This window comes from Lissotriton vulgaris, chromosome 5, assembly GCF_964263255.1.
Source record: "Lissotriton vulgaris chromosome 5, aLisVul1.2, whole genome shotgun sequence".
Classification (NCBI taxonomy): domain Eukaryota; kingdom Metazoa; phylum Chordata; class Amphibia; order Caudata; family Salamandridae; genus Lissotriton; species Lissotriton vulgaris.
Genome location: NC_141693.1, coordinates 82701651 through 82729304, shown reverse-complemented (window position 1 = coordinate 82729304; position 27654 = coordinate 82701651). Strand labels below are relative to the sequence as shown.

General features: G+C 44.4%; 1 protein-coding gene across 1 annotated transcript in view; it reads left to right on the top strand.

Annotated features, from left to right (window-relative positions):
• Window positions 1-27394, top strand: part of ARPC5L (actin related protein 2/3 complex subunit 5 like) — an 86742-nt gene extending 59348 nt beyond the window's left edge. The window contains exons 3-4 of the mRNA XM_086920946.1: window positions 2403-2579; window positions 27202-27394. Of these exons, the coding sequence (XP_086777072.1) occupies window positions 2403-2579; window positions 27202-27264 (240 nt within the window). The 3' untranslated portion in view covers window positions 27265-27394. The remainder of the gene's footprint in view (window positions 1-2402; window positions 2580-27201) is intronic.
• The last annotated feature ends 260 nt before the right edge of the window (window positions 27395-27654 follow it).

Below are 27654 nucleotides of genomic sequence, written 5' to 3'. Positions count from 1 at the left end.
AATATCTTTCAGAAACTAGTTGGCAGCGTCACTGTGATGGTCAGCAGCCCATGTACGTGTGTACTTGGACTTCAGGCCAAAGACAGTGGAGTCTCTGGCACTGGTGGTGTATCACCTTCAGGGAGCAGTGGCTGTACTTCACAACGACGGCATTACCACCAACTCCCAAAAGTGGCAACTCTCTTCCTTGCAAAGAATAGCACCTTTTTCCCTTCTTGGGGGATTGCATATATTTGTGAGATGATTCCAGGATTTCAGACTCCACCATGATTCGCTGGTCTTCCATCCACTTGGCATGTTTCCTGTTGGTGCCAGATTGCGGATGAGAGTCCTTCTGTGGTGTCTACTGTGAAGGTGGCTCTACCATCGGGGGAGTCTCATGACTCTGGTGCAGATCTCAATCTCTGTTCGTCTGAATCTGCACAGGTTGGTCATCCCTTCAACCCTACGCAAGCTCAGAGTACCGGGCCCATGAATGCCTTTTTACTGCACTGTTGTGCCTATCTGGGTGAGATGATTGCACAGGCCTTTGGCCAATGTTGGACCAGCACTTGTACATGAACCCAAGCTGTGGGTGGTTTGCCTAGCCTTTAAGGCAATGCTCACTTCCACCTCAAGGGGCAGCATTCAGAGTGTACTGGACCTCACACCCACTGTCCAATGGTGACGTGATTAAATTGTGAAAGAAAAATTGGGAAGATTAGGAAAACAAAAAAATCATCAAAAACCGTCGGGGAAAACCGGTAAGCATATGGCATGTATGCAGATAAAGAGTAAAATATGCTACTTATTACCAGTGTTGAGTATGCCCTTCCCTTCCCCAACTATTGTACAAAAATAGCTTATACTATGTGCGTTTGAATGTATGATTAATGCCATGGCATTTTTTCATATGTATTTGTTTTAACAAAAGATAAAACCTTCAGTACATGTGTAAAGTAACATGTAATCTGTGAGGCAATGGACATTAATTTTCTTATGCTAATTTCATGCTACTGTGACCTTTGCACTGTAATTGGTGTGTGTTTATTACTACAGTGGTGCTAAACAACATGAGTTATTGAGCCACATTTATTTTTAATGCCATGGCCTACACACACATACACACTCCCTCGCAAGTGGTGCATGATGGGGCACACGTTAAAGTTAGTTTACTAAACTAAAACTTGTGAATTTGAGTGTTTTCCGGTTTTTAAGCATTAGTTCGTATCCCATTTCAACACCAAATTATAACGTTACTGTAACCGGTGTGTATATTTCTGTGTATTCATTGAAAAAAACAAAGGTTAAAGTGGCGTAAAAGGTAAAAATAGAAGTTAAAAATACCATTTTAAACTAAAAAGGCACTGAAGTTCACCAGCTATAGTTGACTCAGACTATAACTCGTGCCCCCGCCTTGCACAGTGTTGTCATCAATGATATTTCAGTTGTCATTAGTGAAGTTTCAAATATGTAATGTTCCAGAAGGTGGGCCATATCCTACAAAAGACAACACTTTTGGCTCTTGAATCAGGCTTCCATCACTCCAAGGAAATACAACTTTTACTGTGACATTAGATCTGACAGCAGTTTAATACTTATAGCAGCGGAACACTCCACTTAATCCATAGGTTCGAACTGGGTAACTCAACTTTCCAATTTGCCTTGAACAGGTTACAAGATTTTGTGTTGGTGTGTGGTTTGGTTTGTATTTAAAGATGCAGGAAAGTTATGTGCCACTCCTAAGATGCAGTTGGATAGTCTGAAGATTAAAGATCCGAGGGCTGGCGATCTCTTGGGATAAACTGATCTTTGTACTTATTGTCACCTCTATTGGGGCTTCAGGGGTAGGGTCATCAACTACAGGTCACCCTGCAAAGTGAATTAAATCTGTTCATTCCTGTGAAACAATCCCCATCAATGTGTACATTGACCACGAAGGATTATCCCTGTTGCAATGTTTGGTATCCCGGCTCCTGAGTTGAAGCACAGTAGTCGTGAACAGGGTCCAGTATTCACTGCTTTTTACGTAAACCCGCTGGTTTTATTCCTCACTGTAAACCCCCTGCATGGGAGGTTAATAAATGAAGATAACACTGTCTTCCAAGTAGCCTTGATCATAGTGATGTTGGGTTTTGAAGTGATCCATCCTTTCAACATTGTGATGGAATCCCAATCCTGGATGCTTCATTTTAGAAGGTGCCTTCCCAGTCCGGAGCTTTGCAAGCGTCATGAAGCACACAGTTTTGTCTTGATCAAGAGCTCTTAGCACCTCCAACTCATTCTCAGCGCAAGCCAACTTGATAACCTTTTCTTCTCTAAGTGTTTATTTCTGTGAATTACAATCCTAATGTGTGCAACCAAACCAGGATTAGAATTTACTTGCTTGTTTCTTATATTTTCCTTCACTTTGTTTTTCCCAGGAGCATGCCCAGGCAGTCGTCCTACAAGTCCTCACAGCCTTCAAAAACAGTGAAATAGAACAAGCAGTACAAACGTTAGACAGGAACGGTATTGACTTATTAATGAAGTACATCTACAAAGGGTTTGAAAAACCAACAGAAAACAGCAGTGCTATTCTACTGCAGTGGCACGAAAAGGTAAGCCTCCCCTCCTTCCAGTCCTAAGTGATTCCCCAGTACATGGTGAACGTAAAATAAGTCTCCAAAGTTCAGAAGGGCCGCCTACTAAATCGCTTCCATAATCAGTTAATTTAGTGGTGTCCGCTACAAAAAGGGACTTTAAACTTTGGAGACCTCAATAAAGAAGTATATGTGTCTCCAAGAGCAGCACATGGCAGCCTTGACTTGGGAGCACTCTTGATTACAGTGCTGTGTAGGTCGTCCTTTGTTTAACAAGAACCACCACGTTTCTGTAAATACTGGAAAGTTTTCCATCCATTACATTTCCAAATATCCTAAAAATGTTATGCGCTTGGGAATAGAAAATTAAGTTTATGAGCAGAAATCCAGTTTGTTATGCTGTGCATATCTCTTGAACTGCCTCGGATTGTAGATTTTACATTAGTAGTTTTTTTTTTATTACACCTCTTACTTGGCAGCCACAAACGTTTAGATACGTCAGTCTGTTTTTGTAAGGAGCGGCATGCCGTTTGTAAAAGGAACTATTATTATTTGGGAGCTCTTTATAGAGAACATTTTTGTTGCAGCAGGAGCATCTCGAACATAAGGTGCTGTCCACGTGTGGGTGTGGAGGTTATGTGAGGCAGGAGGGACCGGAGAAACCAGTGTGGAACATGTAATTTACTATTACTCATACACATTACACAATTGCCCTTCATGCATATCATTAAACATAGATAATTTAAGGCACATGGAGATAACCATTTGCATGCATTATGTTTGGTCAAGTGGTAAAGCCAGAATGTAATGTGCGAAAAAGCCTCTGGTCCAGATAGCCTGCCAGATAATCTCAATTATACTTGAAACCGAATTAAATCCAACTCTTGTCTTGTAGCAGTTTATGAATAATTGCATAGGTAAAGGTATATACAAAATAGTAATCCGGCCTATTACCGTGTACATTCAGATATGGTTGTGAGATTTCACATCTTTCCATCTGGGCATCTGTAAAGCTATGTATTTCGTTTGAAGTCTACAATTCTCCATTTGGGCGCATGTTTCTCCTTTCTCAATTTTTAAGTGACCAGATCTATGCATTGAGGAAGTTAGTATTATTGTATAATGTAATAGCAAATATTTTATTCAAATACTGTACGCGGCAATGTGTTATGAAAATGTTAATGTTTGCTCAGAAACAATCAATCAATAGATTTTTTTTTTTGGTGAGAGCTCAGAGATTGAAACTATTTGTTTAGTCCTCACTTCTTTCGGAGTTGGGTGTGGACTTCGCTACCCGAGTTTTACCAAAGATATTAGTTTGTTTTCTGAGTGGTCTTTAAACCCCTGAGTACTCTGATATTTGGGGCGGTACATATTTAAACCTTCATAATCCTCCACTCCAAAAGGATATACAGGCCAGATTACCGTCCTTTTTTCCTCCACAAGTTGTATAATGGTATCTCATGTTTGTGGTTTTGTCATGTGAGTCTGTGAAAATAGCCAAAAATGTTGGGAAAAAAATTGTAATGAAAATGCTGAGCAAGAAAGTTTTTTTTCCCTTTTAAAATTGTCAATGAAAGGTTTGTTGTGCTGAGATGGCCCTCATCTCAGCCTTCAGATACTGACAGATTTGAAATAAAAATCATTTTCTCACTAGAGGTTTTCAGTATTCTTAGCAATGGTAAGTATTTTCTATTTTTGCAGTTTCTACCTACTTTCAGTTGGGGGCGCGGGCTGAGGGGATGGGGGAAGGGGGAACGAGGTGTGAACCAGAAAAGTTACACAATTCTGAAAGCTAACATGTATTCTCAATTCAGTAAGGAGTCAATAATGCAGATGCACGCAAAGGATTCCCAAACAAACTAATTGTTCAATTAAAAAAAACGTAAAATACTGAAAGTAAGTAAAAAACGAGCAATATAGGTGTCGGTGTTTTCTGTTATGGACCAGTATTTCAAAATATAATTATTAAATACATCTGACTATTTTCCCGGAGACCTGGTATTTGTTGGACGTTCAATGGCAGGTGATACTCTGAGCCATCAAGTGAGCTGCAGCTTATAGTGATTTTTCATTGTGCTTCGTCCATGCATAATTTCATAAACTGTAATAAATGGTATGAGAGAAGCTATGTATTTTTGAATTGTGCCAGAGAATCTGAGTTTAGGAATGAGTGTTATTTGTACACTTCTAAATTGGGAACTATTAACAACATAGGGTAATTCTCAAGGCGTGTTTTTTTCTAAATATGTTGGATCAACAAAGGACTAAAATTGGTACACAAAAATATAGGGAAATTCAATAAATAAAAAATATTGTACTATTCTGTGTTCCGACACTTCTAATAAAAACACTGACAATTGGGCAGGACTGGAAATGCCTGAAACGCTTAGTGAATTGTCCAGATTTATGCTCTTACAATCATTGCCATGTGGTTTGCTGCTGTTTGGGCCTGTGTACAGCCAGCACCCTTGTAAATTTGCCAGCCCCAGACATTTTTGAGAACTGGACATCCTGAGGAGTCCAGGATGAAGTGGCTTGCATGAATACCACTTTATTTTCTTACCCAGCATGCCCTACAAACGTCAGACTTCGGCTAAAATTACAGCATTTCATCACATTTCTTTGATGGAACTTTCAGAATCTGCATGGATTGACAAAAGTCTTATGATGCAGTATTTATTCGCAGGCCTCTGGTAAAAATGGTACCTTGCTTTGCTTGTGTGGTTAGGCTCATCCCCATGGACAACAAAAGACACTAAATTGGACAGTGGAAGTATGAAGATTTTTGTTACGAAATGCAATGATTTTAGGGATGTGTGTAGCTGCAGTATTAAGGCCTGGGGTTTGCCAGATCTGTGGGATACCACTCAGCCAAGACATTTCAGAAAAATAGGTAGGTGGGTTGGAATCAATGATGATATGGCCTGCATGTAAACTTCTTTTAATGATTTAGAATGTCCTGCAAGCATCATAACTATGCATTTAAATACCCAATTTCCCCTTTCATTTTGGATGGCTACATGATTTCAGTCACAGGGAACCATACCAAAATGAGGCATTTCTGAAACGTAGGAGAAGCCCAGGGTGGTGTTGCTTGTGTGGATCCCAGTACTTTTCATTGTCCAAAATGCCCATCAGACAAATCCATGCCGTTAAAAAAAAAAATTGGTTACCAGGTCGGCTGTCACTCAGAGAAACCTACCAACCTCGAGACATTTCTGAAAACTAGAAATCCAGAGCAATCTAGGTTGAAATGGTTTGTGTGGACCCTGGCACTCTTTTAGAGTGGTTGAAAAACTTATTTTTTCTTACATTTATCTGACAGAAAACCCATGAATGTACAGACAACAAAGTGGGACTTCTTCAACAGATAGGAGCGGATTAAAAAACTGATCAAGAGAAGTCCATGTATTAACGGTTTTGGCCTGTTCTTGTCACGTACAATAGACACAGCCAATGGGGGAACCGTTTTCTTCTGGAGAAATGTGGGAATTGAGGATGGCAGGTCTTTTGCTATTGGGTGTATGTGCCTGGGTTTCGTGTGACATAGTTGTGAAAAAATAGTTTTGCCTCACACAGATTGACATTTACAGGCTATTCTGGGTGAGAAAATGTTCTGGGATCCATGCATGTCATGCCACCCTGGATTCCCCTCAGTCTCTAGTCTTGAGAAACCTCTGGGATGATCTGGTCTTTTGGATGCTGGCTGAGCAGGGACCCACACTGTCACATCCCCCATAGCAATGATGAGGAAGTGAGTTTATTTGGATTTCATTTTTACTTTTACCAGGCATTATAGGTAAGATGTGCTACTATCGATCCAAGCAAGCGAAACCACCCTGGGCAGCTCTGGTTCTTAAGTTTCCAGAAATGCCCCAGGTTGGTTGGTTGGGCTGCCTAGCTGCCACCATACTCTGAAACCAAATTATGCAGCTATCCCAATGGAAACCAAATTGAAATAGTGTATTTTTAGGCATAGTTTTTGAGGGTGACTGGCATTCTGCATAAGAAAAAGTATAGTGGGATCCATGCCAACCATACCACCCAGAACTGCAGCAGGTGACTAGTTTTTAGAAATGTCAGTGGTTGATTAACTTCCCTTTACGCTGTCTGAGCTGCGTCCCAAATACTGTAGTCCCACCCCACAAAGTCAACATTGACTACGAATGGGTACAGTTTCAAACCTTTCCTCTCCAGTACAAAAGGCACACCCACACCTCTGGTATAATTCTAATCAACTGTGTGGAAAGGCTAATGGGTAAATAAAGTACTGTTAGCAGAGACACGAGTTGGAATTCACGTTGAGTCACGTCATTTTAAATAATAATTTAAGAAAATATAATGTTGATCTTTATGCCCTTATGGATGTTCTCCATGGGGCAGAGTGCATTGGAAAATGAACATTTATAGGCGATTGGAAAACAGAATGGTCATCATTCTGCAGTATCGAAGATAAATGTTTTTTATTGGAAACATAGTAATAGAAATATAATGCGTAACATGAACGGCCTAAATTTTTTTCGTTAAAAAGGAAATTGAAGAATTAATGTTGCTCCAAAATGCAGGATTGACGCCGGACATAATCTTAGTGTCACAAGTTACACTGAGATAAATATCCAGTTAGAAAGGATAAACAGTATGACATTCCTTATTCACATTTAACATAAGGGTCAGTACTGAGGAGCAGCAATTGTTGTGGCGGTATTGGCATCAAAGAGACCCACTTTATTGTGTGTTTTCTTATGTTGACTTTCTGATAAAAGATATATATATTCAAAAATAGACCCTCACTCCTAGTGTGGTGGTCTTCATCAGTGGGTCTTCCCATCTAGCACTGGGGAACCTCTTTCGTTGTGTTGTCTGCCATTTGTGCAGCACATAGCTGCCACTAGTGAGGAGTGATTACACGTGGACCAGTATGTGTGACTGTAGAGGTGTATGGTTGTAATTTGACCAATGTTAGTAGTGTTGGGTATAGTGGCGTGTCTCCCTCCTACTCTGACATGCTGCCTTTAACTTGCACATGAGAACCCTTTGTTAACAAGTCAAGGCTGTCCTGACAAGCTCCTCCAGCCTTTGTTGTACAACAAGACTAAAAATGTGCTGGTGAGCAAGTGAAATGTACTCATTGCCTCCCCTTGGTAGGCATAGGAGTACCAATTTTTTATCAGGATTTACTGTACCTGGCAGAATCCCTCTTGGGATCAAATTGGGCTCCTATCCTTTCAACATTACCAAAACCCATTTTTACGGCTCGCAAAGCGAAAAGCCCTTTTACTAGGGTTTCAAAAATAGACCATGAAATTCCACACAGCTCGTGCATGTGCATTTCAAGGTCCATTTTGGTTGGGCTTAAGGCGGTCACGTAGCTCCGCCTATGGCCTATTGGTGTCTGTTACGCGCACCAAAGCCCATATGTCTTCAATTATCGTGCAGACAGGGCGCGATAATTAAAGACATATGCCTGCAGTGGCTGCTTCTTTTTTGGATCCATTTCACAGGGAAGCAAGACCGTGTCTCCTGCAACCTGCCACTGCACACTGGGGAGTGCACATACAATGACAGCCTCGTTTTCTTTTAACAGCGCTGAGAGAGTGCATCATATATTTTGGGTGTAGAAAAATGTAGCTCACAGCGTGACCTACTAATGCAGATCCATAAATCTTGTGTATAAAACAAGCCAGGATAAAAAAACCTGACAAACTAAAATAAAGCAGGGCTGCTTTAATCTCCTCACTGTATATTTTCACACAGAGATGAAAACAGGCCTGCTTTATTTTACCTCAGAAGCACTGGCGGGAAAAGGCGAAAGCAATACTAGAGAAGAATAAAAAATCCTTTTCGAGCAGGGTGAAAATAACATGAGCCGGCAAGAAGGTCTCGCGCAGTTCCGTAGCTTGATTGGTGCAGAGGGTCGGAGGGACCCAATGAACCCTGATTATTACTGTAATTCACCGTTCAAACAGGGTCAGAGGGCCCAGGGCCCATGACACTGGTAACGCAACTGGAAGGGGTCTGAACGCAGTTCCTTTGGGAGTTAAATTGTACACTCAAGGCAGCTACTGCTTTACCAAAGTAATGACCATAACCCGTGCCTGGGAGATGGTACATTCCAGCAGTGCCGTAATACCAAATGCTATGGCCGCCTACTGAATTCAATGAGGGGGCCCCTGGATCTCCCTTATCTTCTTATTCATTGGCTTTGGCTGAATGGGGGCCCCTGAACGGATGGGGACTCCCTGAATAGGTGCTCCCTCCCACCCCACTGCAGGGGTTTCAGGGTCCTGTGTTACGCCTGCTGTTCCCCAGTGTAGTGTTGTGGGCCCTGGGCCTACATCCTACCAATAAGTGATAAGGACAGAGTGTGCTAGGGCGCTGAAACAGGGCATGGACCCCTGCCCTTTTTATTTTAACCCCTTCGCTGCTGATGACGAGCTCAGCTCGTCATCAGCCACGGTGGCCGTGTGCTGATGACGAGCTGAGCTCGTCATGTAACATTGGTGTTTGAATTTTGCCGCACAGCAGAAAAATAACCACCGCAGCGATACGGTTAAGGATCACCTGACCAGTGATGCCTGTGATGGGTGGGTGGATGGTGTGGGGTGCAAACACAGGCAGAACACTAAACGTGTCCTGCAGGACACTACACCCAGTACGTCTCAGCTTCATCATCCGCCATTGCTATAAAAATACATTTAATCGACCCAGCCGGAGCCGCCAGTTCACTGAAAGGAGACAGTAGATTGGCACTGACTACTACAGACACACACCAATGGCTGGAAACCCAGAAACACTCAACACCCGTATCCTCCCAAGGGCCAAAAGACAGCTCAGACCGTGCATGCTGCACTGCTCGGGAGTGTTGAATTGTGCCTCGCCCCTTGTGGCTGAGTCTGTATTCAGATTATTTGCTATGGCCTGTGACACTGGCACCCTTTGCAGCAAATCCCTTTTCTTATTCTGAACGGCCGTAGGGTTGTGACTTCCTTCTTACAGAATGCAAAGCATTTGGGACAGACGCTTGCGTGCAGCTGGTCTGACACAACTAAGACAGAGTGACATAGTTTTCATGGGTGCAATAGGTATAGCGTCACCGGGCCCAAGGGGCATATTGAACCCTGGTTATTGTTGTATTTCACAATTCAAACAGCGGCCAGGATCCCATTTCCTTCTTTGCACTAGGGCCCATTACATAATCACTCCTCCATTGTAAGACAACACTGAAGGACCTTTGAGGGGTTCAAGAACGCAGAAGAGGATAGTGATCACAGGTGCCAATATGCATTAGGGGGGGATTGTCAGTCTCAGATTGGGACAGAAAATATGCCCAGGCACCAACATAAAAGTCCCCACCGTTAGTGAACTCGCTAAAATAAAGTGGTTTATGTTTCCAACTGGGGCAGTTTTGAACTTGCAAATACAAGCTGCATGGGTGTATTGCAAGGTATGGGAGACTGCATGCAATTGTGCTTGCTGTGGGCAATATTTGTGTGTAATGCAACAAGATCTTGGCGGCTGGGCCTTAGGATATTTTACACGCCACTTTGAGGGAACTGGTCGGCACATGCACTAATGATCTGGACAGAAAGGTGCAAATTATACCTGGATGCACATCATCTGGTCTAAGAAAGCTAATATTTCGGAAATCATTATGAATCCAGAGGCCATTCTCAACTTGTCACACTACTGCCTCATACATGGGATACGAAGACAGAGATCGCATTGACACAAATGACTCACCATTGGGCATCACCCCTGCAAGTCCGGAACCCTTTTTTAAAATCTTTTCCTATACATTTTCTGATGCAGTAAAATAGTCCAACAACATTAAATGGCTCTGTATTTCACACCATTGCACACAAGTCACATTTCACATGTATGAAGAGAGGGTGCTGTTTGTCAGGCAACAGAAACATATGAGTTCACATCAAGATCAAAGATTTTGATCCAAGGGCCCCAGATTTTGGTATGTTTGTGTGGGTATCTCTTGCTACAGGTGCTGAATCTGTAGTGTGCCATTCAATCCATGCCCCTTGCATCCTCACACCATTGCTGCTGTCAGTGACAGCCAACACTTGGCTATATCTCCCCTGGTGATAGCCTTCCCAGCCCTATTATTGTTCTCATACGTATGGGGTTTCACTCATCCGTGTTCCCAGTAGCATCAGTTTAGGTCATAAGGTCTCTGGCAGGTGTTATATCTGACAGGATTCGTGTGATGGAGGTCTAGTATCTTTGTATTAACGCACATAACCAAGTCATGTGAAAGAAAATCCCCTTTTTTGTTTCTCATCCCAAGCATGGCAGGGAGGGGAATCAGCCCATCCTCTCTAGCCTTTCTGGTGTGCAGTGTAGTATGTGCATATATTTAAATGGGACGTTTCTAAGTGTGGCAGAGATTGCCACTGTTTGGGCCGCCATTTTTAGGTCTCGCTGAGCAATGCGTAAGCCTTGCGGCGAGATTCTAGTAAGCAGTCCGAAAAGTCTACCAAAACTGCAAAACTGCGGACAGTTCATGTGAGACAGGCTCATGCACGCCAGCCATGTCGCACACCACCATTTGTCTGTGCCTTGGCATCAGACTTCAAAGGCTGCCGCATCAGACTTTAAAGGAATGCGCCCCGCCCCCCCCGCCACAGCAATGCCGAGAGCTTGTTTCTGGACGAAAATGAAAGCCTACCGTGCTTGTTTACAGTAGCCTTGCTCCTCAAATGCTGTTGCTGTGTTGCCATCTCTCTAGGGACACTCAACTTGAAAACACTCGACTTGCTAGCCGCAATGCTACATGTTATGTTATGTTAAAGAAATGTGTTACCGCGCACGGACACCAATTGGTTTCATGGCGCTCAAGACAAAGTGGAAAAACAGAGCGGTCGGGTGTGAGCAGAGAGATTAATCATAAGCGAGCTGAAAAAGATAGGTTTTAAGAGATTTACGGAAAATTGTGTAGTCAGAAGAAAGCCGGATTGAAAGAGGGAGAGAATTCCAGGTAGAAGGAGCAAGAAAAGAGAAACAAGAGCCATGTTTTTTGCGTTTGAACCTGGGGGTGATTAAGAGGTTATGTGCGGAAGACCTAAGATGCCTCGAGGGGATGTGGCTTTTGAGACTGAGAGGTAAAGGCAGGGGCAAGAGCAAAAAGAGATTTGAAGACCGTACAATCCATTTTGAAAATACAGCGGGAAGCGACCGGAAGCCAATGCAGTCTTTTCAACAGGGGCATAACATGTTGGTGCTTTGGCTGTTGGAAAACCAATCTGGCCGCCTGGTTTTGTACCAGCTGAAGCCGATGGAGGTGGTACGCAGGAATCCCCACATACAAGCAGTTCGCATAGTCGATGCGAGAGGTGACAAGGGCCATAATGACAAGTATGAGAGCCTCTGTGGATAAGAACCTACGGATTTTGCCAATTCTGCGTAGATGGTAAAAGCAGGCCGAGGTAACAGAGTTGATTTGAGGTCTCATCGACAGGTCACTTGAGATGATGACACCAAGGCTCTTCACGGACTTGACAGGGCAAGGAGGAGGGCCAAGAGCTTGGGGCCAAAAGCTGGAACTCCAAGGATTTGAGGACCCTCCTATTAAGACCAACTCAGTCTTGCTGGGGTTGAGCTTCAGCTGACTGAAATTCATCCACTCCGAGATGGTGAGCATGGTGGATTGAAAGTTAGAGCAAGAGGAAGAAGAGGAATCAATAGGAAAGATTAGCTGTAGGTCGTCCGCGTAATTAAAGATGGTGACAGGGGTGTGACGGAGAGAGGCTAAAAGGGGTTGCATATAAAGATTAAACAGAAGGGGCGATAGAGCAGGACCCTGGGGGACACCACAGGAAAGTGAAGATTGGGGGGCAGAGAAGGTAGAAAGGTGAACCGATTGAGAACGTTGTTGAAGGAAGGACCCAATCCAAGTTAAGGCCAGGCCCTGGATACCCGCATTTCCGATCAAAATAGCATCATCGACCGTGTCGAAAGCGGCCGACAGATCTAATAGCACCCAGGCCTGGGCCAAGTTCTTGTCAGCCCCCTGTCTCAGCGCATCCATCACGGCCACAATGACAGCTTCCGTAGAATGGGCCGGTCTAAAACCAGCCTGCTGGTCATCTAGGAAGTGAGATTTTTCAATGAAGGCGCTCAGACAACGGGTGACATGAGTCTCCAACACCTTCCCCAGATAGGGGAGGAGGGAGATTGGTCGATAATTGCCCGAAACAGTTGGGTCCGAGCCTGGTTTTTTGAGAATGGGTATTACAACAGCTTTTTTGAAAGCATCGGGGACAGAGCCTGTAGCGAGAATAGTTAAGAAGGGTTAATGGGGGACCTGGACAGGCCAAGAAAGCATCTTTCAGGATTTGAGGGGGGCAACAGTCATTGGGGGAACCTGAACTTACTACATGTAATAAAGAAATGAATTCAGACTGAGAGATAGGGGGAAATTCGTGCAGGCGGCAGGGATTCTTGGGGGGTAGAACGCAGACATTAGGTGAGGAAGGGGAGGGAATATTATTTTTAATAGTTGTGATTTTGTCAATAAAAAATAAATTGAGGGAGTCGCAAAGAGCCTGTGAGGGTTGGGGCTGGACAGTAACACGATCAGGAAGAGAAAGTTCAGCTACAATGGAGAAAATGTACTTGGTTTTTGAAGCTGAACTGAGAATTTTCTGGGAATAGTAGGAAGATTTAGCCAATAGAATAGATTTCTTGTACAATTTTAATAGATCCATGCAAGTGGTTCTTAGTAAGGGGTCATAATTTCGTCTCCACCGACGCTCAGCTTGTTTGAGGACTAATTTGTCCAGTTTGAGTTGATCAGTAAACCAGCGCTGAGCGTCATGTGGGCGTTTAGTTCTGATAGTTTTCACAGGGGCGACCGCATCACTAGCTTGTGTCAACCATTGATCAAGGATAACGGTTTGTGTGTTGATATCAGTGGTGTCGCTAGGGAGTGTGGTAGACAGAATGTAATGAAAGTGAGAAGTATCAGCCTACTTCCAGTTTCGTGCCGTGAAATTAGACACCGGTGGAGGACGGGTAGACGGGGAAGATTTTAATAAAAAAGAAATAAAAAAGTGGTCAGACCAAGTGCAAGGATAAACTTAGGGGGGGGGGAAATGTCCAGGTTTGCCGTCCATACCTGGTCGAGAGTGTGGCCTTTATTATGGGTCGCTACTGAAATGTGCTGCTGACAGTTCAGGCCGCATAGTAAATCTGTGAATTCAACCGACAAGCCACTTTCCCGAGAGTCTGATGGCCAGTCGTTAAATTTCACCTATGCTTTGCCTCTGGACATGTTGATCCCTCACAGACTGTACTGACTCTGCCCCTCCTGATTCTGAAACTGACCAACGCAGTCTCTTCTCTCTGTCTTATGTCTGCCCTGCCACCATTTACTTCGGACCCTCACACCAACTCACCCTCACACCCCCTCACCCTCACACCCCCTCACACCCCCTCACACCCTCACACCCCCTCACCGTTACACACCCTCACTCACCCTCACATCCCTCAACCCTCTCACCCCCTCACACCCCCTCAAACTCACCCACCCCCACACCCCCTCACCCTCAACCCCCCTCACCCTCACACACCCACCCTTACAACCCTCACACCTCCTCACCTTCACCCCGTCACACTCACCCACCCTCACACCCCCTCACACCCCCTCACACCCACCCTCACACCCTCCCTCACTCACACCCCCCCTCACTCACACCCCCTCACTCACACCCCCTCACTCACACCCCCTCACTCACACCCCCTCACTCACACCCACTCACACTCACACCCCCTCACTCACACCCCCTCACTCACACCCCCTCACTCACACCCCCTCACTCACACCCCCTCACTCACACCCCCTCACACACACCCCCTCACACACACCCCCTCACACTCACACCCCCTCACACTCACACCCTCACACTCACACCCCCACACTCACACCCCCTCACCCTTACACCCCCTCACCCTTACACCCCCTCACCCTTACACCCCCTCACCCTTACACCCCCTCACCCTTACAACCCCTCACTCACACCTTCACACCTCCACCTTCACCCCCTCACACCCCCTCCCCTACACTCCCCCACACTCCCTCACACTCTCCCACACTCTCCCACACTCCCTCACACTCCCTCACACTCTCCCACACTCTCCCACACTCCCTCACACTCTCCCACACTCCCTCACACTCTCCCACACTCCCTCACACTCTCCCACACTCCCTCACTCTCCCCACACTCCCTCACACTCTCCCCACACTCCCTCACACTCTCCCCACACTCCCCCCACACTCCCTCACACTCCCCCACACTCCCTCACACTCCCCCACACTCACCCTCACACCCCCTCACCCTCCCTCACCCCCTCACCCACCCTCACAACCCTCCCCCTCCCCTCCCTCACCCTCACCTCCCCTCATACCTACTCACACCCCCTCACACACCCTCACCCTTGCACCCCCTCACCCTCACACACCCTCACCAGCATAGCATAACAAAACATAGCATAGCAAAACACAACCTAGCATAGCAAAACACAACCAAGCATAGCATAACAAAACATAGGATAGCAAAACTAAGCATAGCATAGGATAGCAAAACATAGGATAGCAAAACAAAACATTGCATAGCATAACACAACAAAACATAGCATAACAAAACATAGCATAACCAAACTTAGCATAGCATAACAAAACATAGCATAACAAAACATAGCATAGCATAACAAAACATAGGATAGCAAAACTAAGCATAGCATATGATAGCAAAACATAGGATAGCAAAACAAAACATTGCATAGCATAACAAAACAGCATAACACAACAAAACATCATAGCATAGCAAAACACAACAAAGCATAGCATAACAAAACATAGGATAGCAAATCTAAGCATACCATAGGATAGTAAAACAAAACATTGCATAGCATAAAAAACAGCACAACAAAACATAGCATAGCATAACAAAGCATAGCATAACAAAGCATAGCATAACAAAACATAGCATAACAAAACATAGCATAGCAAAACACAACAAAGCATAGCATAACAAAACATAGGATAGCAAAACTAAGCATAGGATAGCAAAACATAGGATAACAAAACATTGCATAGCATAACAAAACAGCATAACGCAACAAAGCATAGCATAGCATAACAAAGCATAACAAAACATAGCATAACATAACAAAACATTGCATAGCAAAGCATAAAGCATAGCATAACAAATCAAAGCATAGGATAGCAAAACAAAACAACGACATAGCATAGCAAAACATTGCATAGCATACAGCATCACTCAGGGGCACCACAGCATCACTCGGGGGCACCACAACATCACTATGCGCTACCACAGCATCACTGAAGACCACAGCATCACTCGTTCGTCATCACAACATCACTCAGCGCCACCACAGCATCAATCTGTGCAACCATTCAACAACACCTGGTTCACATATGTTCTCTCAATGTTTCAAGCTTTATTACAAATGTAACAAAACATTTTTAATATTTCACTCCTGTTCTTCTATTTTCGTCACAATAAAATACACTGAACATAATCTTCACAAAAGTTATTTACAAAACTTTAAGCTAGTGCCATTATAAATTACAATAACTTTCATTTAAGTATTAATTATTGAAAAAAAATTAAAAGCCATTGTTATTTGTAATATCAATACATGCAAGTCACGTAAATACAACACATATTGCATCACAATTGCTATAGGTGTCACGTTTGCGAAAGTTAGAACTATTGGCATTGTAAATGACAAAGCTATTCATTTTGCTATTTTCAAAAACAAAACATAAATTTAAAAAATGTGTTATTTACAATACCAATAGCTCAAACTTTCCTAATGCGAGTTCTATTGCATTGCAAATGCTTGTTTTCCATGGCGTAGTGGATAGTTCAGAAGACCGCTCTGGGACCCACTCCTTGGAAACATAATTGCATGTGAACACTTGAGACAGGTCAATAGTGTCATGAATGTGCGTTTTTAGTGGAGTCAGTACAAACCTGCTGATTGCAATATAATTAGTGAAGAAAAACATTTATGGAGTATGCGGATAACTTGGTGAAAACATGTTCTATGACTTTTCAAATCAGATGAAATTTTTTCAAAACTAACAGAGGCATTGCCATGGAATCCATGCAGGTCCATCTGATGGCTGATACGAAGTCTACAATGGAGTTATTTAACTTCAGTCAATTTTCAAGAATCTCGGCTTTGTGTGGTATGAAGTGAGCAAGATGGGATCCTCAAGCCTGGCTTAGATGGGCAGAGGGAACAGTACTACCAACTCTCCGGGCACCTTCCCTGCTGAATACAAAAGTCTTCACCTTTTCCACATCCCCAAAACAGAAGAAGTGGAGACTGAGGATGATAGCCTCCTCCAGAAGCTGAAAAGTGACTCGCCATCCCTCACGGGAGAAAAGACTGTGCATCCTAGGTATTATCAGACCTATTACTATAATATTACGTCCGAATTCCATATGGCATGGGTGGCACTGCCAGAGCAGGAGTGTAACCACCGTGTCAGAGGTGCAGGATGGTCCCTCATTCACCCATATTGTGATTGCGTGCAGGCATGCTAAAGAATGAATAGCAGTTCAGTGGCGTGCCCAGGACTTGAGTGGATCAGGATGTTTTGACCTTGAATCATCAAGCAATGTATCCCAGAGTCTAGGTTCAAAACAGCATAAAAAAATAGTCCTGTAAGAAAGGACTGATTCAAAAAGTGAGTTCTAGAGCGGAATTTAGGAAAACCAGGAAGGTTGATTACAACATTTTTTTTTTTTTTTTTTTCAATATTACAACATTTTTAAAGTATACGATACAGCAGATCGTGAATGTTTTACAGAATTGTAAAAGTGTACGATAAAAGTAAAGTGCAGATGTAGTGCATAGTATCATTGCCATGAAGGCTCTCAGTAATAGAGAATAATTAGAAAAGGCAAGAAAAAGTTAAGTTTCAAATGTGCAGTAAAATTGGGAAGCATCTATATCAGATTCCTAGAAAGATCCGTCTTACTGCCAAATTCATGGGTTAAAGTTGCCGTTTTCTCCATAAATGAGCATTAGGACTGCAAAGTCATAGTGGTGTGAGCAAAGAATTACATTTTCAACAAATCCATTTACAGAATTTAAAAAAAAACTTCACATAACCCTACCCTGTTAGCATTAACCCTGCATGAATATTGATTATGTCCCTCTGACCTAGTATGAATCAACTTTCTGTACTTTACACACTGTACCTGTAATTAAACACCTTTCTGTTACAACTGTAAAGCGCTCTGATACCTCTGGGTTCAGCAAGCGCTATATAAAACCTCTAAGATAAACATTAGCAGCAGTGAACCATTGTAAATTAATGCTATTCTGCTTGCATGCAGAAGAACCTTGAAAGTGTCTAGTAGGCCCACCAGCAGGCTTCCTCCGAGTACAGTGTCATTCAGAAATCAAAAAATCCACATCTTACTTGACTACGTTTAGCAGAAATATAAACAGACTCCCATTTTAAAGAAGATGGCATTGAGGCCTAGTTAGCATAAGCCAGGAAAACACTCTTTGACAGGTGGTAGCAAAATGGTTTTAGCTGCATTAGCTTCATGCTAGTGTAAACATTTGAATTCAAGTGTAGATCTGCACACTATTAATGCACATTCTGCATAACGCACAAAACGTGATCACTGCACACATCTGATGGGTTGTTACCCATGGACCATTGTATATTCAGTTTGTTTTTAGGTCTCGCCGAGTGTATTGCGTAAGCATTCGCTATGCGAGAGATATAGAGAGCTGCTCCGGAAGGGGTGCCCCACTACGTTCCGCCCAGAGCCAGAGGCCGACACAAGTTCGCCAACCTGATGCAAGTTCCCCAACCTTCACGCGGCTGTGGACGTGGGACCTACCGTCATGGTTCAGGGGGCCAGCGGGTGGGCCTGTCCACCAACCACCTCCCTGCAGCAGCCTCTAAGCCTTCCTAATCTGACACTTCAGGTCCATCAAACGGCAGTGGGCAGCAGTCTCCATCACCTCCCCCACTGGCACACCGTCACGTTGGACAGGTGGGTTTTGCAGATAGTCCAAAAGGGCTACCCCCTCTCCTTCAAGGCTACCCCTCCAGCCATGCTACCACAGTACCACCGTATGTCGGAGGATCACCTGGGCCTTCTCCAACAGGAAGTTATGGCTATCCTGGCCAAGGGAGCCATCAAGTGTGTTCCTGTCCCAGAAGTAGGTCATGGTTGTTAATCCCACTACTTTCTGGTGCCCAAGAAGGAAAATGGCCTGTGACCGGTCCTTGATCTCAGGAACATCAACCGTGTCCCCAGGAAGGAGCAGTTAAAGATGTTAACGCTTGCTCAGGTCTTTTCTGCCCTCTCCCGCAGGCTAGTTGATAGCGTTGGACTTGCAGGACGCTTATTTTCACATCCCCGTCCTGCCGGCCCATCGGCATTACCTGCGTTTCACGGTGGCCCACAAGCACTTTCAGTTTACTGTGCTCCCCTTTGGCTTTACCAGCGCCCCTTTGGTGTTAACAAAAGTGATGGTGGCGGTCGCAGCTCATCTGCACAAATCAGGGGTTCCAGTCGAATCCTATCTCAACGACTGGCTCTTGAAAGCGGGCTCGCCCCAGACTGTTGTCTCCCACCTCCAGACTACGACTGACCTCCTGCATTCGCTGGCGTTCTCCATCAATGTGCCGAAGTCACACCTGATCCCCCCCCGCCCCTCCCTCACCCCTCAGAAGCTCCTCTTTTTATTGGAGTCTTTCTGGACACAACTCTGTTTCGGTTTTATCCTCCCGAACAGCAAGTCCAGGATATTCGGGCTATGATTCCAATCTTTCAGCCCCTATTCCGGGTTTCGGTCAGGATGACTGAGGCTGCTGGGACTCATGGCCTCCTGCCTACTGCTGGTCGATCATGACAGGTGGCATATGCGGGCTCTGCAGTGGGACCTGATGTTCCAGTGGGCGCAGCATCAGGGGAATCTGTCTGATTCCGTCCATATCTTGGAGTGCACTGCACGACAACTGCAGTGGTGGTTCACGAACCAGGATTGGGTGAACGGCAGATCCCTCTCCCTTCCCCAGCCAGAGCACACAGTGGTGACAGACGCATCCCCTCTAGGAAGGGGCGGCCACATGGGAGAGGCGGAGATCAGAGGCCTCTGGTCTCTAGCGGAGTCCGGGCTCCATCAACCTTCTGGAGCTCCGGGCGATTCGTCTTGCACTGAAGCCATCCCTTCCCTCTGTCTGGAGAAGAGTACTGCAGGTGTTCACGGACAACACCACCGCCATGTGGTACTGTAACAAACAGGGCGGGGTGGGGTCGTGGACCCTATGTCAGGAGGCCCTTTTCCTCTAGACATAGCTGGAACAGGGCATTTCCCTGTTGGTTCAACACCTGGCAGGTTCCTTGAACGCCAGGGCGGACGAACTCAGCCACAGATGCATGATGGATCACGAATGGCGTCTTCACTCGGAGGTGGTGCAAGGAATCTTTCAACAGTGGGGATAGCCTTGGTTAGATCTATTCGCTACCACAGAGAACGTGCAATGTCTGCAATTCTGCGTATTGGAATTTCCAAGGTGGCACTCACTAGGCAACGCTTTTCGTCGCGAGTGGAGTTGCGGTCTGTTGTACACCTTTCCCCTATACCACCTCTGCCCAGAGTGCTGAAGAAGATCAAGCGTGACCGGACACAAGTCATTCTGGTGGCTCCGGATTGGGCACGAAGAGTCTGGTATCCTGAGCTGCTCAACATGGCTATCGATCCTCCGATCCGACTGCCTCTTCTGGAGGATCTTCTGTCGCAGCAGCAGGGGACTGTCCTCCACCAGAACCTGTCCAACCTCCACCTCCTTGCGTGGAGATTGATCGGCGACAGTTGACGTCCTTTGACTTGCCTCCCGAAGTTTGTGATGTAATCTTGGCAGCCAGGCGTCCCACACTAAGACTGTATATGCCTGTAGGTGGAACACATTTGTGGCATGGTGCACAGCAAAGGCTGTGGGTCTCCTCTCTGCCCCTCTTTCTGAGGTTCTCTTCTTCCTTCTCTCTTTGGCCCAGCAGGGCTCTACTTTGGGCAATATCGAGGGCTATCTTTCGGCCATCTCTGCCTTTCTGATCAGCCTCTCTCTTCAAGTCCCCAGTTGTAAATTGCTTCTTAAAAGGCATAACTCATCTCTTTTCCTTCTGTTCCCTTCGTTATGCCTCAGTGGGCCTTGAAACCGGTCTTAACCTATTTATAGGCTGTACGGATTTCGGTGTAAACCGACTCTGCTCGAAAATACACTACCGAATGAAAATCAGCTGACACTGTTTAAACCGAGTGTCACTGATTTTCATTGCTGTTGCACCACTTGGCCACTTGATGGAGCTACAGCATTGCAGACTAAACTGCAATTTAGGGCCGAGAATGAAAGCAACTCGGAACGTGCGTCACCCCCATTAAATTGGGGGAGACATACCTCTCGTTTCACTGGCGTAACACGGGCCCCCACAGTGCGGGGGGGGGGCCTGAGCTGCAGGGGGCCCCCTCGAGGGTGCAGCTCGGCAGAGAGCCGAGCAAGTTCTTGTGGATAATCTCTAAAAGTAACAAGGTAGGTTTGTAGATAATGTAAATATTTTTCCAAACAATATGTTATCCAGTATCTCAGGAAAATGCGTGAAAAACACTATTGCGGTTGAAGAGCGGCAGTTTCCTTTTTAGGCAGTCTCGCTACCAAAGAGGGTGTCACTAGCTTGTGGACCTGTATCTCACTGGTAAAGAGTGCACTCGCTGGCAGCCTTGTATTTTACTGGGGTCTCGCTCAAAAGTGAAGTTTGCACTGGACTGCAGCCTCGTAGAGTGGGTCTCACTGACAGCTCTAGAATGCACATCTCTCCGACAGTCACAAGGTGCATGGGCTCCCGGGGCACTTCAGCAGGTTGGTGGGTGGGCGGCCACTTCCATGACAAGCCTTCCCTGAGGCTGCAATTACTACGTTTAAATGAACACCGCTCGAAAGGGAGCGTGAGCGGGCCCTGTACAGAGCTGAGAGCCATTCACACCCCATCCCAGCACCTGCAAAGGTCAACAGTGACCACTGAAGGGCAAAAAGACGTGCCAACGTCAGAAAACTTCCCGAAGGGCACGTTAATAGCCTCTGGCCACGACACCTGCTGTGTGATGGGGCATGTCAGCCTGCCCAGAAAATAATTAAAAGAATAGCTCAGTGGGCTAACGTACTCCATTGCGTGGAGGAGGATAGTGTTTTCTTTTGGGGGGCGGGTTGAGGGGCAGGGGTAGCAAGCGTGGGCATTCTGTGTGGAGAATAAAACGTCTTTGCAAATGCTTTCCAAAACCTTTCTTCCATTGAAGGAATCCAGCGTGACGGGGACGCGTGTTTTGTGCACTAACACTTCATCGCTGTGTGTCAAATTACTTTTTTACAACTGGGGACACGCAGATACACAATCAATTGCTACAAACCAAGAAAAGACACGGCCATTCAGGCAGCACAAGAAGATATCATTAAACAACTAGGAGAAACAGACACCCGTGCAGGCCTCATGACCCACACGAATGTACAAAGCCCAACAGCCGCATAACATCAGATGCAGCAGACGCCGCCGTGCAATGTACAGGGCAAAGGGCAGCTTTAGAGAGCACCAGGCAGACCCATGTCCCCCCAGGTTATCTACCTAAAATCTTTTATTATCGGACACATGTATGGCGATTTCTCATTATCACCTCAATGGAGGATGGCTGTAATCCGCTCTGATGTGTGGCAAACAGCACAGCTGCCTACATCTAACCAATAAGATATTAAATATGCGATGGCATTCAGTAAAAGTTTTTTTCTTAATTTGGTATCATAACAAGTTTACCTCAAACGGTAACCATTTCTTTATGTTATTTACAAGTGGCCAAAGAACACTGATACAAAGATATTAGATGTAGGCGGTGCCCAGTTAAGTATGTGTTTTTTAAACACCTGGGTTAACATTTCTGACACAGTAAAGGAAATCTGGGACCTGTGTTCTACCCTGTTGTTCTCGTTTGTGAAGTTTGTGCTTAACGCGGTCTGACAGACAACAGCACCTATTTTTTGTTTATTGTATTTATAGTACTGTTTCCTATTGATATTTTGTAAATTATTTTCAGAATCCCTGCCTGCCCATTGTATTCAAACAAGAAAAGAGACAGATCACCTTCTACATGTGAGCAGCCAGGGCCGGCGCTAGGCATGGGCAGCATGATAGCAGCCTTGGGGCCACGCGCCTTTAAGGACTCCAGAGGCCCAGGGGGCTCCTTAAGAGATAAAATGTCTTTTTTTTATCACTCTCCCCTGCAGTTCTGTCTCTGTGGGCCTCTAATGGCTGCATCTGCATGTCGATGACAGTGATTAGAAAGTTAATTCAATTGCTCTTGCCTGGGAAGTGCGCCCTGCCCCTGTATGAATGAAAGGCAGAATATCCTGCTGGGCGCAGAGCAAAAGAATGGCGGCGCATCACAATGGAAACTCCTCACCTAGGACAAGTGGAAAGGGAGCAGGGAGTGAATAACAGGGGTACGATAAACAGAATAAGGGGGGGTGGGTGGAGCAGATAGGTGGTATGGCAACGAGACAAGAGGAGCAGTATCAGCATGCAAAAGTGGATGGAGCAGAGTTTAAAGTCTGCTGGGTTACTCGAGTCTTAGACCTGGTATTAAATTAATATGAACATTGAAAAGGGGCCTTAACTTTTCCAGCAAAAACATTAATCTAGTGTCTGCAAAACAAATGAAAGTTAAGAAAAGCAGGTGATGAGACGGGTCGCTCTCCATTTTTACAGTCACCCTCAGAGTGAAAACACAAATCTTAACTCTGCAGCAGCACAACTCTCTGCTGCCTTTAATGCAACTTCAACAACACTCGTTATAGTTCTTTCACAGTCTCATCATGTCAGAACTGGAGCATTTTTGATGTGTGTGAAAGAGCTACTTATTGGTCAACGCAACAAGGAAAATAATTTATTGTTGTTGCTCATTTAGCTTAAACAGCTAACAACCATTGACAAAACCCAGTCGAGGGTGTGCAGTTTGGTTTAATTTTAATTATATAAAAAAAAGCTTTCTTTAGCCGGCCCAAACCGATTCCGCCTGGTCTCTGCTTAGGGGCCTCACATGTTCCTATTCTGCCCGGGGCCCCACATATCCTAGGACCGGCCCTGTGAGCAGCACTATGTAATGGAGGCCGGTGTCACCATATGTTACTATGAAAACACCATCAGGACTTTTTGTTCCCGGTACATAAAGCCATTACATAGGTAAATTCGACTTACAGGGCTAGATTACAAGCACCATTTGTTTGCATGCGGCTGCACCCGATTCATTCACAGGTCTTTAAAAAGACCATTTACTTAATGAGGCTTTGTTGCTCTTGCACCCCTTCGTAGAGCCCCTGCAAAGGGCATTAAAGCACAACCATTGAAGTTGTTTAATGTTTGTATTTTAAAACATTAAGTTCCAGCAGCTGTCTTTCGCATTTGGGTCCAAATGTTATAATGCACTTTGAATCTCACAGTTTTATTGTTTTCTTGCAAGTTTTACTTGGAGCACATCATAGTAAATACTGGAATATGCAGTGCACAACCTTTAGAAGAAAGAGCAATTTAAGTAATGTAATGTAATTTAAGTGATCATTTATATCGCGCAGCAATCGCTCCAAGGAGCATCTAGGCGCCAGATACAGATCCAGAGATGTAGGAAACAGATTGGTGGTAGCTGAAAACTCATCCAACTGTTACACCAGTGCTCTAGCGCAGGTGTCCTGTAACTTAAAGACCCAGGTTTTCAATCCCTTTCTGAAATCTTTTTCCTTGTCTAGTGTACGTAGAAAAGGGGGGGGAGAGTATTCCAGGCTTTTGCTCCAAGGACTGGGAGTGATTTGCCGCCTCTAGTACTAAGCCTGAAGGTAGGGACCGACAATAAGTTCGCACTAGACGATCGAAGAGTGCGTGTTGGATGGTATCTGGCAAATGCATCAGAACAGTTTACTAATTAATTCTCATAATTTTCGTGCATGGACCTGAATCTGCTTATATGAAAATGTTCATCATATGGATTAAACGAGAAATGACCCCAGTAAACTAGGCTAGAAAATGTGATTGCTGAAATAGCAAACCAGTTATGGCATGGAAAGCTACGTCAGTGGCCAGAGTTGGCCAATTGTGTACTGGCTGTTTTGGCGTTGCCAGTCAAGTGCCAATGTCGAGAGGGCCTTTTCACAAGTAAAAGTGTACATGGGAAGGAAAGAGAGCGCGAATGACCAAAGAATCACTGAAGAAATATTGTACGGTCTACTACAATAAATTCGACTTGTAAAAACTTATTTGGAGGTCATATACACTGTACATACATTGTTTATATATACCATGCATCAATGAAGAAAGCAAGCAATAATAAAAACAAAGTGTTCCATAAACACCGGTAAAACACAGTTTCAGTTGTTTTTATGACGCGAAAATGAGTAATCACTGAAAAGCACTGTTTTTTTGAGGTATTGAAATCACTGGAAAACACTGAAAAAACACCACCAGAATTTACCAAAAATAGAAACTGGAAACAGGAAAGCCTACCTATTTAATATGCACTCCCTTTGAGCCGCTTCACAACTGTCCCGTGAAGCTTTTAACTCTTAAGATTGCATTCCTGGTGCCCATCACATCTGCCAGAAGAGTGAGTGAGCTCCAGGCCCTTTCATCAAAGCCTCCTTTTCTGTCTGTACATCCCGACAAAGTTGTCCTCAGGACTCGTCCATCTTTCCTTCCCAAGGTTGTCACCTCCTTTTAAATTGGGCAAACCATCACTTTGCCCTCCTTCTTTCCGCCTCTGAAACCTTCAAAAGAGGAGGCGAGGCTCCACCGTCTGGACCCAAAGCATACTCTTTCATTTTATTTAGATCGCACCAAACAGGTCCGGGTGGATGACCAGCTCTTTGTTGGCTACGTGGGCGCCAAGAAAGGTCGGGCCATACACAAGCGGACCATCTCCAGATGGGTCGTTTTGTGTATGAAAGTCTGCTATTCTCTAGGAAAGAAGGAGCCTCCAGTGGGGCTGTGCGCCCATTCTACCAGAGCGACGGCAGCCACTACTGCTTTGAGACGAGGAGTTCCTCTGAATGACATCTGTCAGGCAGCATTGTGGGCGTCGCTGCACACGTTTACGAGACACTTCTGCCTTGACAGCCAAGTCCGGAGAGACTTTGACTGTTCTGTTCTCCAGGACTTTCTGGTGTGAACTTGGTTTGCAGACCAGCCTCCGGGGTTGGTATTGCTGGGGTATCTGTTCTAAGGTAAGGAATCTATAACTAACTGTTTCTTTCAGATGAACAAGTTAATTACCTTCTGTAACGATATATCTGTAAGAAACATAGGTTAGTTATATATTCCTTACCGCCACACCCATCCTCCCCGTTCTGCGAACTAATTTCTAGGGTTAAGGATATCCTTTCAGTGCCCTAGTTTTGTGCACCAGTGGTCAGTGTCTTGCATGGCTCTGCGTTTCTGGTACGGAAAGTTGTGTACAGAACTGACGTCCGCGCACAAGGGCGGCGTCTAAGTAGCTACCGCAACATCATCCGGCGTCACGACGCCAACCACGGAGCTGACCGAAGCTACCTTCCGATGTGCAGAGGTACTGCTGACGAAAAAACTTTCCGGATCCAGTAAGGAATCTGTAACTGTTTCCTTCAGATTACCGTAGATGTACAAGAGGCGATATTCACTATCCTGTTCAATACTTCAGTGTTTGCCATAACATTTCTTGTGACAAACCGAAATCTATAGCTTATTGTTTTTAATTTTATTTTGTTGCATTTCTAGTCATCTATCTATCAATCTATAACTAACCTATGTTCCTTACAGATATAATGTTACCGAAGGGAAGTAACTTGTTCATGACTTATTTTACATGTTAACCAATCTAATCTAAATGTTTAAACCAAACAGCTCAGCTACCATTAATTGGTATGTACGTCCCCATTGAAAATGGTTTCTTTGTATGATTTTATTGTGATTTGTTTTTTCTGTCATTTATGCATTTAAAATATATATTTTTAGAATAGGAATGAGGCAACAAAGATGTTTACTCCCGCATATCAGCCTCCAAGGACCAGGTCTTATTTCACCTCATTAAGACTCTATTTCATACTAGTGTCGAAAAAATGGATTTAACAAGAGTTGTCTTTTTTTTCTGCTGGTAACTGTAGGAGAACCATTTTGAATGTATGTCAGACACAAGAAAGAATAACCTAATGAGCTAATTGTGGTGATGCAAATGCATGTTTTTGAAAAGCGAAAAAGTGCATTGAAATAAAGAATCGCACTGTACATTTTTGAAAATTATTTTTATGTCACAGATTATTAAATGAGACGTGAAGTGTGTCAGTAGGGTGCACCATGTATGGTTTGTTCTAGTCTTGCAACTGCTTCTGTCCTTAAATCAGTCAATTCAAGTCCTGTTTCCTACATGTTTACAAGGCACAGCATTCGACATCATGCTTGAGCGTTGATACTGCGCGTTGTTTTCCGCTTGGTCTTTCTGTTCACCTTGTATTGTTTATAGCGATAATAAATTAACACTTTCTTTTTTCTGTTTCTTGTAGGTATTAGCAGTAGGCGGTCTAGGTTCCATAGTAAGAGTTCTTACAGCACGAAAGACTGTTTAAAAGACTGTTAATACTTAGAACCGAAGAGAAGACGTTTTCGACGCGGAACATTGAAAAAAGAGATAGGATGGACTGACAATGACCAGCCTTTCTAGAGATTGCTATCTATTAAAATATTTTGGAAAATTCATTTATTGGAATGTTCTTTTTATTTAAAAAGGTTGTGGAGGGAACATTAATGTACACTATATATATGTTTGTTATATACAGGGTTTGATAAATTCCCACGCCCTCTTTTTATTTTTAAGTGAGAAAATAATTTTATTGATAGAGCAGGTGAATGATTAGCCTGACAATAGATTTACATTAAAGAGGTGTATAATGAACTGCTTTTTAAAAAGTTTTACGGAACATCCTGTATATATCACTTTTGAGTTGTTGGTAAGGGTC